The 17,052-nt window shown below is 35.9% G+C and overlaps 5 protein-coding genes across 5 annotated transcripts; 2 read left to right on the top strand and 3 right to left on the bottom strand.

Annotated features, from left to right (window-relative positions):
* Positions 1–625: 625 nt before the first annotated feature.
* Positions 626–2,092, top strand: PKNH_1427100 (uncharacterized protein; the record flags this gene model as incomplete). Its single annotated transcript, XM_002262120.2, has 2 exons — positions 626–635; positions 1,140–2,092. 2 exons carry the CDS (start codon positions 626–628, stop codon positions 2,090–2,092), a joined length of 963 nt encoding a protein of 320 aa, XP_002262156.2.
* Positions 2,093–3,764: 1,672 nt separating this feature from the next.
* PKNH_1427000 (conserved protein, unknown function) lies at positions 3,765–7,277 on the bottom strand (the record flags this gene model as incomplete). The annotated part of the gene is made up of 6 exons (XM_039113647.1): positions 3,765–3,810; positions 4,004–4,118; positions 4,592–4,619; positions 4,937–5,030; positions 5,317–7,100; positions 7,275–7,277. 6 exons carry the CDS (start codon positions 7,275–7,277, stop codon positions 3,765–3,767), a joined length of 2,070 nt encoding a protein of 689 aa, XP_038970018.1.
* A 3,930-nt stretch (positions 7,278–11,207) lies between these two features.
* On the bottom strand, positions 11,208–13,142 carry PKNH_1426900 (PUB domain-containing protein, putative; the record flags this gene model as incomplete). Its single annotated transcript, XM_002262118.1, has 1 exon — positions 11,208–13,142. The coding sequence occupies one exon, from the start codon at positions 13,140–13,142 to the stop codon at positions 11,208–11,210; it is 1,935 nt and encodes a 644-aa protein (XP_002262154.1).
* Positions 13,143–13,396: 254 nt separating this feature from the next.
* PKNH_1426800 (conserved Plasmodium protein, unknown function) lies at positions 13,397–13,678 on the bottom strand (the record flags this gene model as incomplete). The annotated part of the gene is made up of 1 exon (XM_002262117.1): positions 13,397–13,678. The coding sequence occupies one exon, from the start codon at positions 13,676–13,678 to the stop codon at positions 13,397–13,399; it is 282 nt and encodes a 93-aa protein (XP_002262153.1).
* Positions 13,679–15,496: 1,818 nt separating this feature from the next.
* PKNH_1426700 (translation initiation factor SUI1, putative) lies at positions 15,497–16,871 on the top strand (the record flags this gene model as incomplete). The annotated part of the gene is made up of 4 exons (XM_002262116.1): positions 15,497–15,887; positions 16,083–16,228; positions 16,416–16,598; positions 16,782–16,871. 4 exons carry the CDS (start codon positions 15,497–15,499, stop codon positions 16,869–16,871), a joined length of 810 nt encoding a protein of 269 aa, XP_002262152.1.
* Between the last annotated feature and the right edge of the window lie 181 nt (positions 16,872–17,052).

Genomic DNA, 17,052 nt, shown 5'->3' with positions numbered 1-17,052 from the left:
CCACATATAAATATACGTATATATCATGCAAACATTTTGCGACGAAAAAAAAAAAAAAAAAAAAAAATTATAAAGCTGAGCAAAATAGCCCCTCTACATGAGTTACAGAAAAAAGATTTAACCAAACGTGTATGCGCGTACAAAATATAAGTAACGCACGGGCATAATTCATTTTATCAACTTTCTTGCTTATTTAAAACGTATCCTCTTTCCTATATTTACGCAAAAAATTCAACTGCGCATAATTCCTCCCACAACGTCATTTGTACATTTATTTTTATGTCGAATTTTATTTGTAAATCTCATTTTATGTATACATTTCTGTTGCAACAAAAACGTTTTTTTTTTTCTCAAAATAATTTGCTTAAAAGAGTAAAATAAAATAAATATACCCATCCAAGCAGGATTGTAAAATAAAGAGAAAATTAATTTATTTCCTTTATTTTGTAAAGAAGTACATCCCGCAAGCGTACATTTTTTGACCAGTATTTTTTGAAAGTTGCATCTGTTCAAAAAAGGAAGTATCCATACTTTGGAAGGAAAAAATCCTAAACAGTGCCAAACCGCGCGCAAAAAAAAAAGGAACTCTATAACGTACAATAATTAACCCCCCAGTTAGCACAAAATGTTTTACGGTAAGTGAGCTACGCCCTAACGATGTAAACATCCATGTGATGTCGTGCTTTGCATATGCGCACTCGCTAAATTTTTTGCAACGTTGAGTGTACCATTAAGTTTATTTTCCTGGCGTTTCATTTTTTTACGCTTTCATTTTTCCACGCGCATGCTACGTTAGTCATCATCCACATGATTCCCATGTGGAGGCGCTTTTCCATTATGAGATCCCCGATTTATAGACCTTGTTCATTTGGCTCATGCGTATTTTGCAGACCCGCCTCCTAAGAAAGGGGGTAGTCGTTTTTCTTATGCATATAGAGCCCGTTACGTTTGCATGTACATATAGGGAAACGGCATAAATAGAGATATGCCTATATAAAAGTGCGTGACACGGCTATCATGTTTGTTATAGAAAAAAGAAACCGCCTCTCTAATGGGAAGTCCAATTCTTAATCCACCTGAGAGATACCTCCATGTTCATTTTTTTTTATTATCCCCTTCCGTTTTTACTTTGTACGCAGGAAAAGTAATTAAAGCAGACGAAACCGTCATACCGGAAATTAAGGACGGATACTCCGTTATCCACCTGTCGAGAGCATGCTTAAACAACCCAGAGGATGAAGGAAAGTTGTATGTACAAGTGGAAGATGCCAATGGGTGCTACAACATTTGCTGCTTGCAAAAGAACGTGTGCGAAGATACAGCATTGGATATATTTTTAATGCTAGATAATGAAGTAAAGCTAAAAACGAGTGGCAGTAAAAACGAAGTCCATATTGTTGGGTATTACGAAGTGTCATTTGGTCAGGACCATTTGGACGACGACGATGAAGAAGACGAAGAGTTGGAAGATGAAGATGACGAATATGAAAATGAAGAGGTAAGAATGCTTACGAGGAAAAATACGCTGAAAAATTCTCTGGCTAACGGATTTGGAAAAAAAAAAAAAAAAAATTCCTTGGATGAAGATGACGAAACGAATGTAGGAAATAACGATGACGACGATGATGAGGATGATGATGATGAGGAAGATGACGAAGATGATGAAGAGGGAGAAGATGACGATGATGAGGACGACGATGAAGACGATGATGATGATGAAGAAGATGATGATGACGAAGAGGATGACGATGAGGACAATGACGAGGACGAGGAAGAAGACGATGATGATGATGAGGAGGCCGAGAACAAAGGAGAGAAAAAAAAAAACGGACAAAAAAAAAATAAAAATAAGAGAGGATTGGATAGCAAAAATGATGGCCCATCCAAAAAATCCAAATTGTTTGACGAAAATCAGTACGAAAAAGACCTCGTTGCATTTTTAAAAAAAAATGGAAAGTGCAAATTGCCCGAGTTAGGAAAAGTCAAGAAGCCCGAAGGATTGAAAATGAAATTGGGATTCTTTATTAAGAAGCATTCAAACGTGTTTAAGCTTGATGCAGATAGCCAAGTGGTTTCCTTGAAGAACAACTGAGTAGAGTATTTATGACGTCGCTGTGGGGGGAAATATAGAAAAGCAAAGAAGAGGAGGAGGAGGGGAGTCGAGATGCGAACAGAGCAGAAAGATGTTGCTCCATCCCCCCTTCTTTCATATACATCCCCATATATCCGTTAGTACTTCCTAGTAGCTGATATTATCATTCCTCTCTTTTTAACCTTCCTAATTATTGTTTCTTTATGAGAAGTCTAATTTACCCATTTTTTTTACCCCCTTCTATTAATTATTATTAACCCTTCTATTTGAACATGCATACGTGTGTCGTATCGATGTGTGTAAATATATAAACCCCCCTACTGTGCATCATAGGAAAACGTATGTATGTATGGTGTGTGTGTATATATATAATATGAGTTTATAAAAGTGGATAATATATGGTTTATGTATTTCTTTGCTTTAATTTTACATGAACGCATTAGTGGGTGCGCACTACACATATGAGTGTTTTTATGCGTAGGGGAGGCGTATCTGTCGCCAATCAGCTGTGCACAAAATACGTGTAAGCTCTGGTGCACATCCGCCCCCCCCATTGGTGGAAAGTGCTACCCTCGCCCCCATATTGTAACCATAAAATCGTGTATAATTAATCCAACAGTTTCACACATTTTTGAAGAACCAAGATATTCATAACACATTTTTATTAAACGCTTAAAAATAACGCATAAAAAGAAAAAAAAAAAAAAAAAAAAAAAAAAAACGGAAAAATTGGTGGAGGCCTTCCACAGGTATACATCGATTAGTTATTAAGACAGGCATTCGTTCCATTGTGCCAAACCGCCACCCCTAGACGTTTTTATAAAAAATAGCACAAAATGTTTTCTTTTCTCCTCCATATGCATTCTTAAAAAAATTAAAGAGGATATAATTTTTTTTTCTGCTCTTTTATTTTCATAAGACACAAGGAATGATATGGTTTTACTGTTCTGGGGAGATAATTCAAGGGCTTTGTGAAATAGGTGCGCGAAAACATATTATGTACGGTACAGCATATGAGCATGTGGTACGGGAAAGTATTTGCAGCAACGGGAAAAAAAATTTAATAGGTTCGCATTGGATGCTGCAATTTCATTCATTTTGTTTTACTCTTCTTATGTAGCTTCTCGCCTGTAGAGATATATTCGTATAGTTACTGTTTTTTTTTAATTTTTTTGGATTGTTTAATTTTTTTTCATATGTAATATTTTGTTAAGTTATACATTTGTATATTTAATGTTTATTTTATTTTTTTTTGCACGAAGGGGAAAATATGAGCCACGTATCACCTGGTGGTAGAACCCTTTTCCACGAAATCCACACATGGGGTGTAAAAAAAAGTACACATGTATGCAGGTAACATTATATGCACTTGAACAAATGCTTCACAAAAATCCGAACATGAGAAATGACACTAATTAGAAAAAAAAAAAAAAAAAAAAAAATTGGTGGCGATGACACCAATTATCACAATGGCCACCAATAACAACGATAAATATGTAATATAGCGATATTCGTTCTTAACAATGCAAATATGTACAAAGCTAGACAACTTGGTAAATGGGTGAGCAATTAAAAAGTCACGCGTTAAGGACGGTGCTGTAATGGGTGGACAAATAACACACTGCTCTCTCCGTTGCACTTGTCATTTCGATTGTAGATGGATATATTTTTTCTAGTATGTGCCATAATGGTTCTGTTCTCTTGATCTTTGTTTCATGCTGGTGAAAAACGGGGAGAAAAAAGAGGTGTACATTTTTAAAAATAATTTATGAAAGAGTCATTTTTTCTTTTTTTCTTTCTGTTATCATTATTTCTAAATTTACATTGACAATGCCACATGCTGATCACTTCATCATGCACACGACGTTGCGCACATTGGGGCGTATTTTTTTTTCATTTTTCGTTTATTACAAATAATAGTCGGCATCTTCTGCATTCTTGTTCTGCATGTTTCTTACGTTACCCGCATTGTAGTCGCACTGATCTAGGTCGTAGTCATCGTTACAGGCATTGACGTTGTTCATATCTGAGAAGCAAAACAATTTCGCACAAAGGTATATACGGTGTATACGAATGCACCACATGGGCATGTGTATATAGGTGGTCAAACTCAGTCATTCTCTTAGTATGTGGTTGGAATTTCCTTCAGGATTTTTTTAATAATTGTCATATATTTTATATGGGGTTGTAATTTTTCCTTTTTTTTTTTTTTCTTTTTACTCTGTTAATAAATGTAATTAGCGCATTTCAAAAAAAAAAAAAAAAAAAAAAAAACATCTCTTTCTCATTCCCATTTGTCTTAATTTGGTTAGTTTTCCATTGTTCCATTCAGGTAATTTATTTCCTCACACACGACAAGGTTGACATGTGCAGGTACACGCACAGATATGTTGGCACACTCAGATGACACACGCAGTCATACGTGCACAAAAAATTTAGTCCCGCTACGTAGGCACAAATTATATCGCGCATATTAAAAAGGCGAAGCGTAATTATTACTGTTATCATCGTCTGATTTGTAGTTTTCCTGCGGGAAGGGGGATAAAGTTAAGATGCCAACATGAGTGAAGCGAACGCGTAGCATTATGAACGGATGACAGAATTTACAACGTCGGTAGAAGAAAACAAGTGTGAGAAAGATAAGAGCAGAATCATAATGCAGTGAAGGAAAATTATATACGTGAAAATGAACCCTCTAGATGGAACAAAATTAACACATCGATAAAAAGGTATAGACAAATGGAGCACAAATAATGGGGAGGGTAAAAAATGGACCCACGTGCAAAAGCATTCCATCATCTATATATATATATATATATATATATATATATATATATATATTACCTTCATGATGTAGTTGTCGTAGCTCTTCTCCATACTGTCGCAGTTGTACATGTCATTTTTTCTCTTTATGTTCATGTTGTGGCCTTGGTATATTCTATAACAAAAAATAAGGAGGGGAAAAAAAAAAAAAATGTTAGGTATACGTGAAAAGAAGTTTTCCAATCGTGGATGAGAAATTGGAAGCGTTTCTTTCTCCTTCCCTGTACGTTTCGATTATTTGCTTATTTTTCGTGTGAATGAAACTACGTATCCGCAAAGGCACTTCATTCGGAGTATCCACGTACTAGTGGTTAACACGTAGAAAAGGAAGCAAATTATGGCTCCCTCGATCATTCCACTGGGCCATCTTATCATCCTCTGCGGGACGCCTCATATCTTACTTTTTGTTAAAGTTTCCCATGGGGGGGGGGATGGGGATGTTTTGTTGGTACATGTTGTTCCTGAAGTTGTTATTGAAGGCACCATTAAGGTAGGGGTTCATCATGTTGTTGGAAAGGTTCGGATTGACATTCATGGGTATGTTGGGCATAGTATTTTGCACATTCTGTGATAAATTGTTTGGTATTCCTTTAAAATTATTAACAAATGGAAAGTTACTTTGTTTATAATTTATATTTTGATTAGTTATATTGACACTATTTGGTTGCATAGTTAAATTATTTGGGGGAGGTGGAGGGAGATTCATATTTCCTTTTTTATTTAATGAATAATTCATATTATTTTGCATTATGTTATTTTTATATTGTTGTTGGAAGTCATTTTTCGGTTGCTTATTTTTGTATTTTCCTCCTTTAAATTTATTCATATTCATTATGTTGTTCATATTTTTCATCATGTTCATATTATTTATGTTGTTCATATTCATATTACTCATATTGATAGGCATATTCATGTTAAGCATGTCTTTCTTAATTTTGTTGTCTCCTTTCCATCCTGAAATTCTTGGATCATACTTGAGGGTCAGTCTGGATATAAGGACGCTTTTACTGTTTACTGAGTACAGTTTAAATAAGAAACATTCATTCACATGTCCTAATTTTTCTATGGGATAATCAAACACTTGAGGGGGTATTTTCAGAACATTATATTCATCAGGGTTGTCTTCCTTTTCTTTGTTTAGTTCGTTTTCTCCGTTGTTCCCTTTATTTTCGTTGTTCTGTGCATTGATATTATTCATACTACTATTATTGTTATCGTTGTTTTCTTCTCCATCTTGTCTCTTTTCTTCGTCATTTTTTCCTTCTTCCTTTCCTTCTCCACTTTCGCCATCCTTATTTTCGTTATCATTGTCTTGGTTCTGTTCATTGCCCATGTTGCCTGCGGATCCAACGTTGTTATTACCTGTGCTTCCACCACCTCGACTATTTTTATTCTTATTGATTGGCAACTCGGTCATCTTGAAGCAGTAGTACTTACATGTCTTTACCCACTCGGGAAGTTCGTTCACAATTGGCATATTGAAGAGGACAGGTAGCCAATTCTCATGCAGGTCAAGGTTTAAATTATAATCCTTACTGTACTCCCTTGTGACGTTACAAAATTTTGCTAACTTCTTTGGTTCTATGGGAAGGAAGGGCAGAATGTTCTTCTTACCCTCAGAAGCATCTCCGAGTCCCTCCCCCACTGCGTTGTTTGCATTATTGCTAAGGTTACTGTTTCCTTCGACATGGTCGTTTCCCTCACTGTTTTGATTATTGTTTTCGGTGTCATTATTATGGTTCGTGCCCTCGGCATTTCCCTCGCTCACAGGTACGGGAATACTACTCTTGCAGGTGGATTCATCAGGGAATAACATGTATACATAACCATCTGGTTTTACTATATTTTTACTACTTTTTAAAAAACTAAAACAAAATAAATTTAAACGTAACTTAAACATCTCCGTTTGTGGATGGATAAAATCTGGGTGTCCATGAAATGACAAGCCGGGTAAAATATAATATAACGCATCAAAAGTATTCGGAGGAAATTTAGACTTTAACTGAACTGGGTTAATGCCATAGTGAATAATCACATTTTTGTTTAGTGCCTCAATGTTATTCTTACTTTCTTGTTTTAATTCATTTTCTTTTAAACAACTACAAACTTCAACAATATCATCATCGTGGTCGGCTAAAAAGCCATTGCAGAAGCTGAAGTTTTCGTCACCGAATAGGAGGATTCTCTAAGGGGAAGGAAAGTGTGAAATGATTATCGTAGGATGATTGGTGTACAATGAGGAATACTTACAAAACAGCTTATCTTTCTTATTTTGCGCTGCCTTTTTTAATGAACAAGAGGGATTCATCATAATGCAGATGCGGAAAAAGCATCCGTGTGTCTAAGTTTCCTTTCTTACCATCTTCGATATGACGTAATAAAAAAAGGTGCCTATTTAGTAGACTTTCCAGGGGGGGAGGGTATATTTGTACAGACAAATATTTATATATAAATATATATATAACTATATGTATCTCTTTATATCTGTATATATCATTATATGGATGGAATAATGAGCGTCTCCTTTAATTAGAGAGTGATCAAAAAAAAAAAAAGGGAGATTAATACAAAACAAAGATGCCTTATTTATAAAACACAATAATCTTCTTATTTCATATGATTGGGGAATTCCCTTGCGATAGTGATTGCGCGGGTGTTTTGGTGAAGTGCTATATGGACGTTGATACGTTGACACGTTGACACGTTGACACGTTTGATCTTTATTGTTTCAGCTGATTGTTATTTCCCCTCACGTTTCTTCTGTGTATTCTTCTCTATACGCACGATTATCAGTTCGCTTGTTTAGTTACTGAGGGACTCGCTATCCACTTACGCTCGCTAAAAACTTTGTACCTTCTGCTGTGTTACCCCTTTCGAGAAAAATCACATAAAACACTAATAAGTGGCTTTTTTTTTTTTTTTTTTAGTCAAATGGTTTTCTCAATCACAACTGAGATATTCATAGCATATCTTGTTATGAACCACAGAGTGCTTTTGTCAGTACGTGCACCTGCTTGTGTACGTGCGTGTGTAAGAAATGTATATATATATATATATATATATATATATATATATACATGCGTATGTGTGAACGTAGGTGTGTACTCCTGTTCTTAAACGTTGGTGTCCTTGCACATACACGCGCTGATCTGTGGTGTTTTAAGGGAAACTTCCGTCACGTGCTTCTCATCAAATGGTACATGCATATGCCTGTCCTTCTTCTTCCTTATAAATGCGAGTGCAATGTAATGGCGCGTAGGCGAATATGAACACATGTAAGTATGCACACACAATATGCACATGTAATGTTGTTACATATGTATAAACGCTTTAAAACAATTACGCGTTTGCATACAAATAATTACGCACAAGGAGTAAGGTAAAAAGCGCGTACCCGCAAACGAATAAAAAAGGCAAGCGTGTTCAATTTCTGTGCTACTTTTCACATACACTTATAAAACTATTATACATGCAACCTCAGCATATATGCATAACAACATGCATGGTAAAATATATGTATATAAAGGCCAATGGATTTCTCAGGGGGAACAATAAAAAAATATAATAAAATAAAAGGGTGAGAGAAAACGCAAAATAAATATACAACTACCTCAAATTTATATGTTTTTAATTTTCACTATTTAATTTTTAATTCTTTAAGCTTTATTTCTCTGCTGAAGTAATCTCAGCTCTGGCACTTTTGTTCATCGGCTACAGCATATAAGCGCGCAGGAGTACCAATACGCACGTAAAGTAAGTACGTATGTAACGTATGTACTGTATTATATGAATAAACCATAGTATTTACATATACGTGATGCGCTCGGAGTACGTGAATGTATAAGGCAGGGACACATCACATAAGGATATGCTTACGTATGTTGGCGCAAGAACGTATAAACTAGGCATAAATTTACCATGCGGATGCAGCCATGTGCGAACTAGGCATATATGCGACCGACGTATATATACTTATGCATATACGTTGCGCCTACTTTAGTAAATTTGCGTTAAGTAAAACTCTTTTGTACTCATTCCCCTTCAAAAAAATATATAAGTATGTACATGTATGTAAATTACATAGGTATGTATATATATGTACATATATATAAGAAACTAACATTAAAAAATACTTTCAAAGTAACAAAAAAATGAAACATAAAAAGCTTTTAAAAATACCAGAAATTTTGCAATAAAAAAACGAATTTAATTGTTTTCACAAAGAAAAATTTTTTATTTTGTTTGGTTTTGTTTCGTTCAATTTTATTGGTTTTTTTGTTTTTTTCTTTTTTTGTTTTGTTTAGTTTGGTTTTTTTTCTGTTTTTTTTTTTTTTTTTTTTTTTTTTTTTTTTAACGTTTTATTTTTTCCGGTTCGAAATTATTTTTTTTTGCTTCCGTTTTGCCCATAATTAAATTCTATGAGCACGTAATAGGGAAGTATCCCAAAATATACCCTGCGAAGGACAAACGTGGGTGCTATGCGTAGTACAGTACAGCAATCGATAATATGTAGTGATGCCACCACGCAGTATAGTGCTATGCATACAAAATACATATAATGCGTTACGAACATATGTTGCGTACACTTAATTAGAAAGGGGCGTACTGAACGAAGGCAGGGCCGGGAAATAGAGGCAACCCGGAAAGTGCTCCGTAGAAGTACATACATAATATAATACGGGGAGCTACCTAAAAGGGGCAAAGCGACCTTTTCAGTTTAAAAATTCAAAAGCGCAATGTGAATTCGTTATTATTATATAAATATTTAGGTATATATAATCCTTATGGGCATAGAAATGAACAAATAAACGCATGTTATAGAAAAAAGATGCATATTACAATATTAATATTTTTACAGAGTAATGAGAGTGTTTCCTTAGCAACTTCCTTTTTTCTTCCTTTCCTTATGTCCGTTTTTTTTTTTTAACTACTTATTTTTCCTTCCCTCCTTTTTGCCAACCCGTTTTTTACGGTTAAAGCGAATAATCGCTTAAATGGTAGAATCTTTTTGGAGTATAAAAAATAAGTTTTTCTAGAACCTTCGTGTTCTCTTTATATTTTATAACCTCCTAAAACAAAGTTAAGAAGAAATAAATATAATAAAAAGTGGTTTTCGTCTGTTGTCAAGTAATTTAGCTCAATATGTATGTGGGTATATAAGATGGTTTCATGCAGCCACAAAAAGGTAAGATTTCCTTTTTTTTTTTTTTTTTTTTTTTTTTTTAATTTCCTTTGCAGTTAGATTATTCTAACTGTATGAAAAAGATGGGTCCCTAATAGTTACTCTGTTCAGAGTTTTCATACTCAGTAAGACACGAACAACATAGTGGTAGGCACGCCTGTTCGCATGATAATATAACAGAATCCCATAGCATCATCACATGGTGTACGTAAAAACGAAATACCCTCGTGGCAATTTTCTATGGAGTGGCGAAGCATTGTAAGCATTGCCATTCTTATAAACGTACTCCTTCGTAATGCGCGTAATATACAAGAGGGGGAAAACCCAACCCCCCCTTTCCCCCTAATGACAATTATTTATTTTGCATTTGTTTGAAGCAGAATTGTCCTTCTTCCAAATGTTACGAGGTGCACATAAGCCTCTATTTATATGTTAAAACGTTTGGCATGAATAAAGTAATAATACAAAATGGATGAAACAATTTAAATTCTCAGACAGGGGAGATAAAGCCGAACAGGAAGAAATCATCCCCGTTTCTGCCTTCGAAATATACGTCTTTGCACGCTTATACACGCATGCGCTTATATGTTTGTTTGAAACGAATCCCTGCGCTATTAAACACTGACCGCCGACAGTGCTCCTTACGTTGAAATATTTTCTTCCTTTTCTTCACGCAATTGTCGGCATGTTATGATAAATTGAAAGTGCAAAGAAAATTGAAAATATTTGAGAGGATATGATGGCAAATGAGGAAATCATATGAGGAGGTCTGCTTAAAAGGGCCTATTCTTCGGATAGGCATAAACATAGGAACAAATGTAGGTAGTTAAATGGAAATTATCATAAGCAAATACAGCCAAAAAAAGAAAAAAAAGAAAGTACGACATGTACGTTATTACCCTATTTGAAGTTAAGAACACAAATGCAACTTCCTAAAAAGGTAAAACGACATTTTGTACACAACACATGCAATGAATGCAGGTATTGTCTATTCGTACGTACACTATTGTGCATACAAAAAAAAAAAAAAAAAAAAAAAAAAAAAAGGAAAACGCTTGGGTACATGGTACTTGATGAAAAACATTCTGTTGCAATAAACGGGTGAAGATGTTATCCTTTTTTAAATAAATTTTTAAAAAAATGCTTTATCTTCTTGGTGCCCTTCTGTAAGCTATTTTTATCTCCCAATTCTTTGTTATTACAATAACGATTATCCGCAGAATTATTATTTTTTTTTTCATTCACATTGCAAATCTTTCCCGCTGCGGACGTATTATTCCGGTTGGATATGCCATGTGAGTTTTTTCCACCTGCAAAACTACCTTTTCCATAATTTTTATGTACCGCATATTTCTCATTGTGCAATTTACGAATGTCACTCAAGGCCTGCTGTTCTTGTTTGTTCTTCTCATGAATAATTAGCAGTTTGTTATTTATGGGGGAAATATTATTTGATAATTTTTCCAGATACTTCTTCGGGTCTTCAAAGTACTTTTTGGAAATTTCACTTTCTTGTGATAATCTCTGTTCTGTTTTCCCATCGGATGCAAATATTTTTTCGTTACTCATTCGAATGCTTGGGACTTTCTTATTTATCATAACCATGATTATATTGACGCAGGTCAGGACAAATTCGAACAGTATGGATTCTTTATCGCTAAAGGGTTCTTCAAATTTCCACACTATATCTACATAGCAAGATGACGATGCGATGTCTTTTCCCATTTCTTCGGGCCTTGCAATGGATTCTTGACTGGGAAAGGAAATAGCTAGCCCGTAACTACTACTTGTATTAAAATTTAATATTTCAAATAACAATTTTGTTAAATTAAAAATTTCACAATTTGTTAAAAAAGACGTCCTAATTTGAGTGTTAGTGAATTTTATAATTTTATATTTTTCCTCTTTCGAATTGTAACTTATATTAGTCAATAATTTGTATACCACTTTGAAATAATTTTCAAAATGTTGTTCCTGTTCACTTGGAGCCAATTTTTTTATTCTATAATGATTAATCAGCTCCGATATAACTCGGTCGAGGATTATCGTGATGTTCACGAGCATGTCTTCTCCTATTATGTAGAAGTTCTTTGATGATATGTTCCGTTTTATGTTGTCATTTTCTAGCAGGGATTTTCGGAAGATAACTTCGAACAAGGTGGCACTGGGCGCGTCAGCCAAGTTGGGTGTTTCCAATGTGTTGACCTTTTCGGAAATGTCCTTCCCTATTGCTTGGGAAGTTCGCATTCCAGCGATATTCTCTTTCTCTGTTTCGTTTCCTAAGGCATCTTCCCTCTTTTCCACTTTGTTCGTCTGGCTATTTAAAGCTCCCTTGGAGGTATAATCTTCCTCCCCATTTTTCTCCTTATTTGCTGCCCTATTCATAATATCGTTTTGTCCCTCAGCTTGATGACCATTTGTAGTATTTTCTCCTCCCCATCTGGTATCACCTCCCGAGTCCTCTCTCGCCCCCTTCTTTCCGTCTCTTCCAGTTTTCATTAACTCATTGCTACTGCCCTCAGAGGTTCCCCCTCCAAAAAGGTCCTTCTGTGTAGGGCTAAACTGATCAGCCTCCAGAATTCCTGGGTTACAAGCCCTGTTTAACCGTGTGAGATTTTTTGTAGTATTTTTGTCCTTTGTCGTGAGTTCTTCGTTACTGAGGTGTGGTCTTTCATGTACTACATCGATTGGTTGGTCTCTTTTCACTCCCACTCCCAGTTGCACCAATGACTCTGAACTTTCCTTATTATAACCCGATGAATTATCTTCCTGTCTTCTGTCTCCCTCTTTGCTATGCGCAGCATCTTCCCTGTGCACCTTATCTGGGTGGGAGTCCACATGTTTTTTTTTCCCCCCACCCTCTGCATAAAAGATCCTGCACAATTCTTCCACCGAGTTGTCATCTATTTGGAAATCTTTCTCCTCCTGAGGAAGACATGCTTCTGCCTTGTTGATCAAATACAACTTTGTTTTATCTTCAATCAATTTTGGATCGACATGTGGAAATTTTTCTCTTAATAGCTGTACGCATTCTTCAAATTTCATATTGTGTGTGTGTGTGTGTGAGGGTGTGAAGCAGCTTTCAGGGGGGGAGGTTTTATAACTTTGTAATTTCTGATAAACAAAATATTTCTACATATGGGGGACTGTACACAGGGGGGACTGTACACAGGGGGGACTGTACACAGGGGGGACTGTACACAGGGGGGACTGTACATATGGGGGACTGTACACATGGGTGCATGAATCTCTTGTACATATTTGTTCAACGTGAGTGTGTCCCCTCCCCCCCACGTAAGTTACCTAATGTGTATGTATTTCGTTATGTACCCATTAAGCGTTCGAAGTTTGGATAAGTCAGGCCGAACAAAGACATACATACTCATGTACGCGCAAACGTACATAAGAGAAAAGGTCAGCTTGATTATTTTTTTGTTGTACTTTCTCGAATAGACCAGAAGGACAAATTTGAAAAGAAGTATTACCAAAGGGTTATACAATTTTATTAACTTCAAAGTGGAAAAAATGGAGTACGGGGTTAGGAAAATATTCTTTGCTTGAAGAAGAACGAGGTACGACATGTTAAGATATTTACGTCTGGTAAAATAATTTCATCTACCTGTGCATACTGGGCGCGCCCTATATGTCTTTACTTATTGCATACACGTTATATTATTTTAATCCTTGGCGCATCTACTGAAGAAGGGGCTCCCACAAAATGTCATGACAGTTTTACGTACTACGCGTTACTACTAACAACTGCGGATTTTTATTTTTCATCTCACAAAAGTTCAGCATATAGAAATAATACTTACACGTGGATTTTCACACAAAAAAAGAAAAAAAAATAAATAAAGTTATTTTCATTTTTACTTTCAAATTTCAAAATGTGGTATAAATACCATTTTTTATAATCTTACATTTATTTATGTATAGAAATTTTGTCCTGAAAATAATTTTTTTCTGCAAAATTTCATGGTTATATTCAAGAAAAATATGTTACTACTTTTTGAGGGTCGTAAAAATTGTTATATATATTTACGCGCCTGCTTTTTTTTTTTTTTTTTTTTTTTTTTTAAACATCTGTTGGATCATCCATAGGGCCGAAAGAAAATATGCTTTAACGCACTGGGTAACACATGAAATATAAAGTGAAGAAAAAAAAAAGTGCGCAGGGAATTATCATAAGGAGGAGGCAGGAATTGTATACCTTTATGTACGCACTTTTTTTTGGGAGTTTCCCCTTCAGTATATAATAAATAGGGCACCCTCCCTTTTTAACATGTCGAATAATTTCACCGACTGGTCATTCTGCCCTGAAGAAAAATTGGGCTAAATAAAATCCTAAGATAAAAAAAAAAAAAAAAAATTGCACCTTCTTCAGCTCAGTGACAAGCCTTTATTCGTGTCTGTATAAAATAGTAAAAAAAAAAAAAAAAAAAGAAAGAAGAAAAAAGAACATACAAATGTATTTCTTACGCAATGTACAGAATTGAGCAACTGAAGCTCTTTGCAAAAATATGGGGACTGAGAGAATGCATCGCTTTTTCTGAATAAAAGTTAAACCAAACCGTTTTTGCAGAATTAAAAAGTAAGGTGACTTAATCGCAGAGAGAGTTACATAACACGAGTTGAGAAATGGAACACCCCTGGGGTTCTTCACTTTTGTGCAGCTCCCTGCTACTGTGTTTATACATCTTGCCGTTCTAAGCATGCATCAAAAGTACGAACAACTAGTTCTATATAAAGAAAAAAAAAAAAAAAAAAAAAAATGTATATATATATAATTTTAGCGTTCATATACATAAATTGTATCCATTCCACCATCATTGCAGGGGAGACATGTGCTGATAGAGGAAGCAGTCGGTGAAGCGAACCATGAAGACGTACCAATTTTCAGCGCAAAAATACCAAGTCGCGAACACACTGAATAGGATACATTATTGAGCCCACATGGTCTCCATCTAAGTATCCAGTAGCATATGAACATTACCAAAGAGTTGCATAGATATAGGGTTGTGCCACATAGTCCATCCCGCACCATACGTTATTGCCTACTTCTGATCCGCGCTTGCCCCCACTTGTAGCCAAGTACAAAGAGGACCCTTGTCTTTTGCCTGAAGTTTCAGTTTAATGATGAACAGAACATTTTAACTGCATCTGTTTTTTTCCCGTGGGACATCGTAAAGTTAATCAATTTTCTTTTAATAGTAAGTTGCTCTTTTTTTCGCAACTTTGTTCTGGGTTGTAAGTGTAGTTTTACAGATCGTTACGGGAAAGACAGCCAGGACAGAACCAATCACCCTCCTGTGAATTTACCAACGAGCAACTGGCGAATCACCAAACTAAGTGACCCGCGCATAGGCTGCCTCATCGACCGCTCATTCTCTTTCAACAAAATGGAGGAACTCCAGAACGAATTCGACAAAATGAAAATAAAGTCGGATGCCGAGGAAGAACAGGAAGGGGAAGAATCTGGACAAGAAAAAATATCCCAAAGAAAGTTGAGATACTTAAAAATGAAAGATAAAAAGGAAGAAAAAAAGCAAAAGAAACGAGGCACGAAAGGTGCGAATAATAAGAACGACGTAGACGGTAATAGCAAAATTAAAAGTAATGACCCCAAGGATGAACAGAAAGATGGAGATAATTCACGGGATGATGAGAATGCAAATGAAGTTTCGAATAATTTAAATGAAAATAATGAGGACGATCATAATGCTGCGTCAGAAAGTCCCCTGAGAAATAAAGCAACGAAATGTGAGCCTGTCCTCGTGGAATATTGTAAAGGTGATGTGTGTGCACGTGAATGTATAACTGGGGGGTGTACAAATATGCCCACCTGCGTTTCCATATGTATTACCTGTGATGTATATTTTTGCGTCTTTTCGTATTTCGCTTCCTTCTATAAGAGGATGCACAAAATTAAAACTTTTTTTTTTTTTTTTTTTTTTTTTTTTTTTTTTTTTCTTTCGCCATCTGCAGTGTGCGGGATGCCCTACGAATACTGCGAGTACGGAAACTCCTTCAACCAGTGTAAGGAGGCCAACAAGGAGAAGTACAACTATGACATCGTAAAGGCCGATGCGGAAGTAAACAACAAGCGACAGGCGAAGAAGACCCCCCAAAATGTAATACAAACATCACTATTCACGCGAGAACTAGCGTACAAATCAGCGTTATATATTTATTTCACATATGACTGCATGTACGTGACAGTGTTCTCTTCATCGTCGTTCCTGCTATAGGCGCTGGCAACTACGTAGAGAATTTCACATCCGCCCCATATTCATGTCGTCCTTTTTTCTCCCTCTTTAGGCGACTCAAAAAATTACCATACAAAAGACCACGCGGGCACGAAAAAAAGTTGTTACCGTTGTTGTAGGGTTACATACGTATGTCAAATTGGATAAAATGGCAAAAATATTTTCACGCTTCTATGCATGCGGTGCGTCTGTTATTAAGGGGGCAAATGGCGCCCCCGACCAGATAGACATACAGGTATATCTTTTCTTTCTTCCTGCGCCCGTATAATGCGTATGTGCATAAATGCATTCGCTTCTTCGGGAATTATTATTTGTACCCTTTTTCCATTAATATACGCATGTACGCAATTGCTGTGTAAACCCTACCCCTCCCCACGTGATCCACATTTTATCAATTCATCCCCTCTCATCCTTTCAGGGAGATGTCGAACATAACATTGTCGAAGTTATAATGAAGAACTGCCCAGAAATTCCTGAAGGCGTCTTCGTAACACTTCCTCCCAAATAGGTGCATAAATGAGGGCGTGCGCTTTACAGCTTGTATTCCATTACCACTATCCAGGCCCCCAGGAAAAGACATGCACAATTATATCCCCCCCCCCTTCCCCATGTATGAGTTAATGAATACGTATGGCCTTACGATGTACCTTCTGTTTCTATGGGGAATTCATCTGGTTATACTACCCATG

The sequence above is a fragment of the Plasmodium knowlesi genome (genome assembly GCF_000006355.2).
Source record: "Plasmodium knowlesi strain H genome assembly, chromosome: 14".
Lineage (NCBI taxonomy): Eukaryota > Apicomplexa > Aconoidasida > Haemosporida > Plasmodiidae > Plasmodium > Plasmodium knowlesi.
The sequence above is the reverse complement of the archived record's forward strand: the minus strand, read 5'-3'. Positions and strand labels throughout refer to the sequence as shown.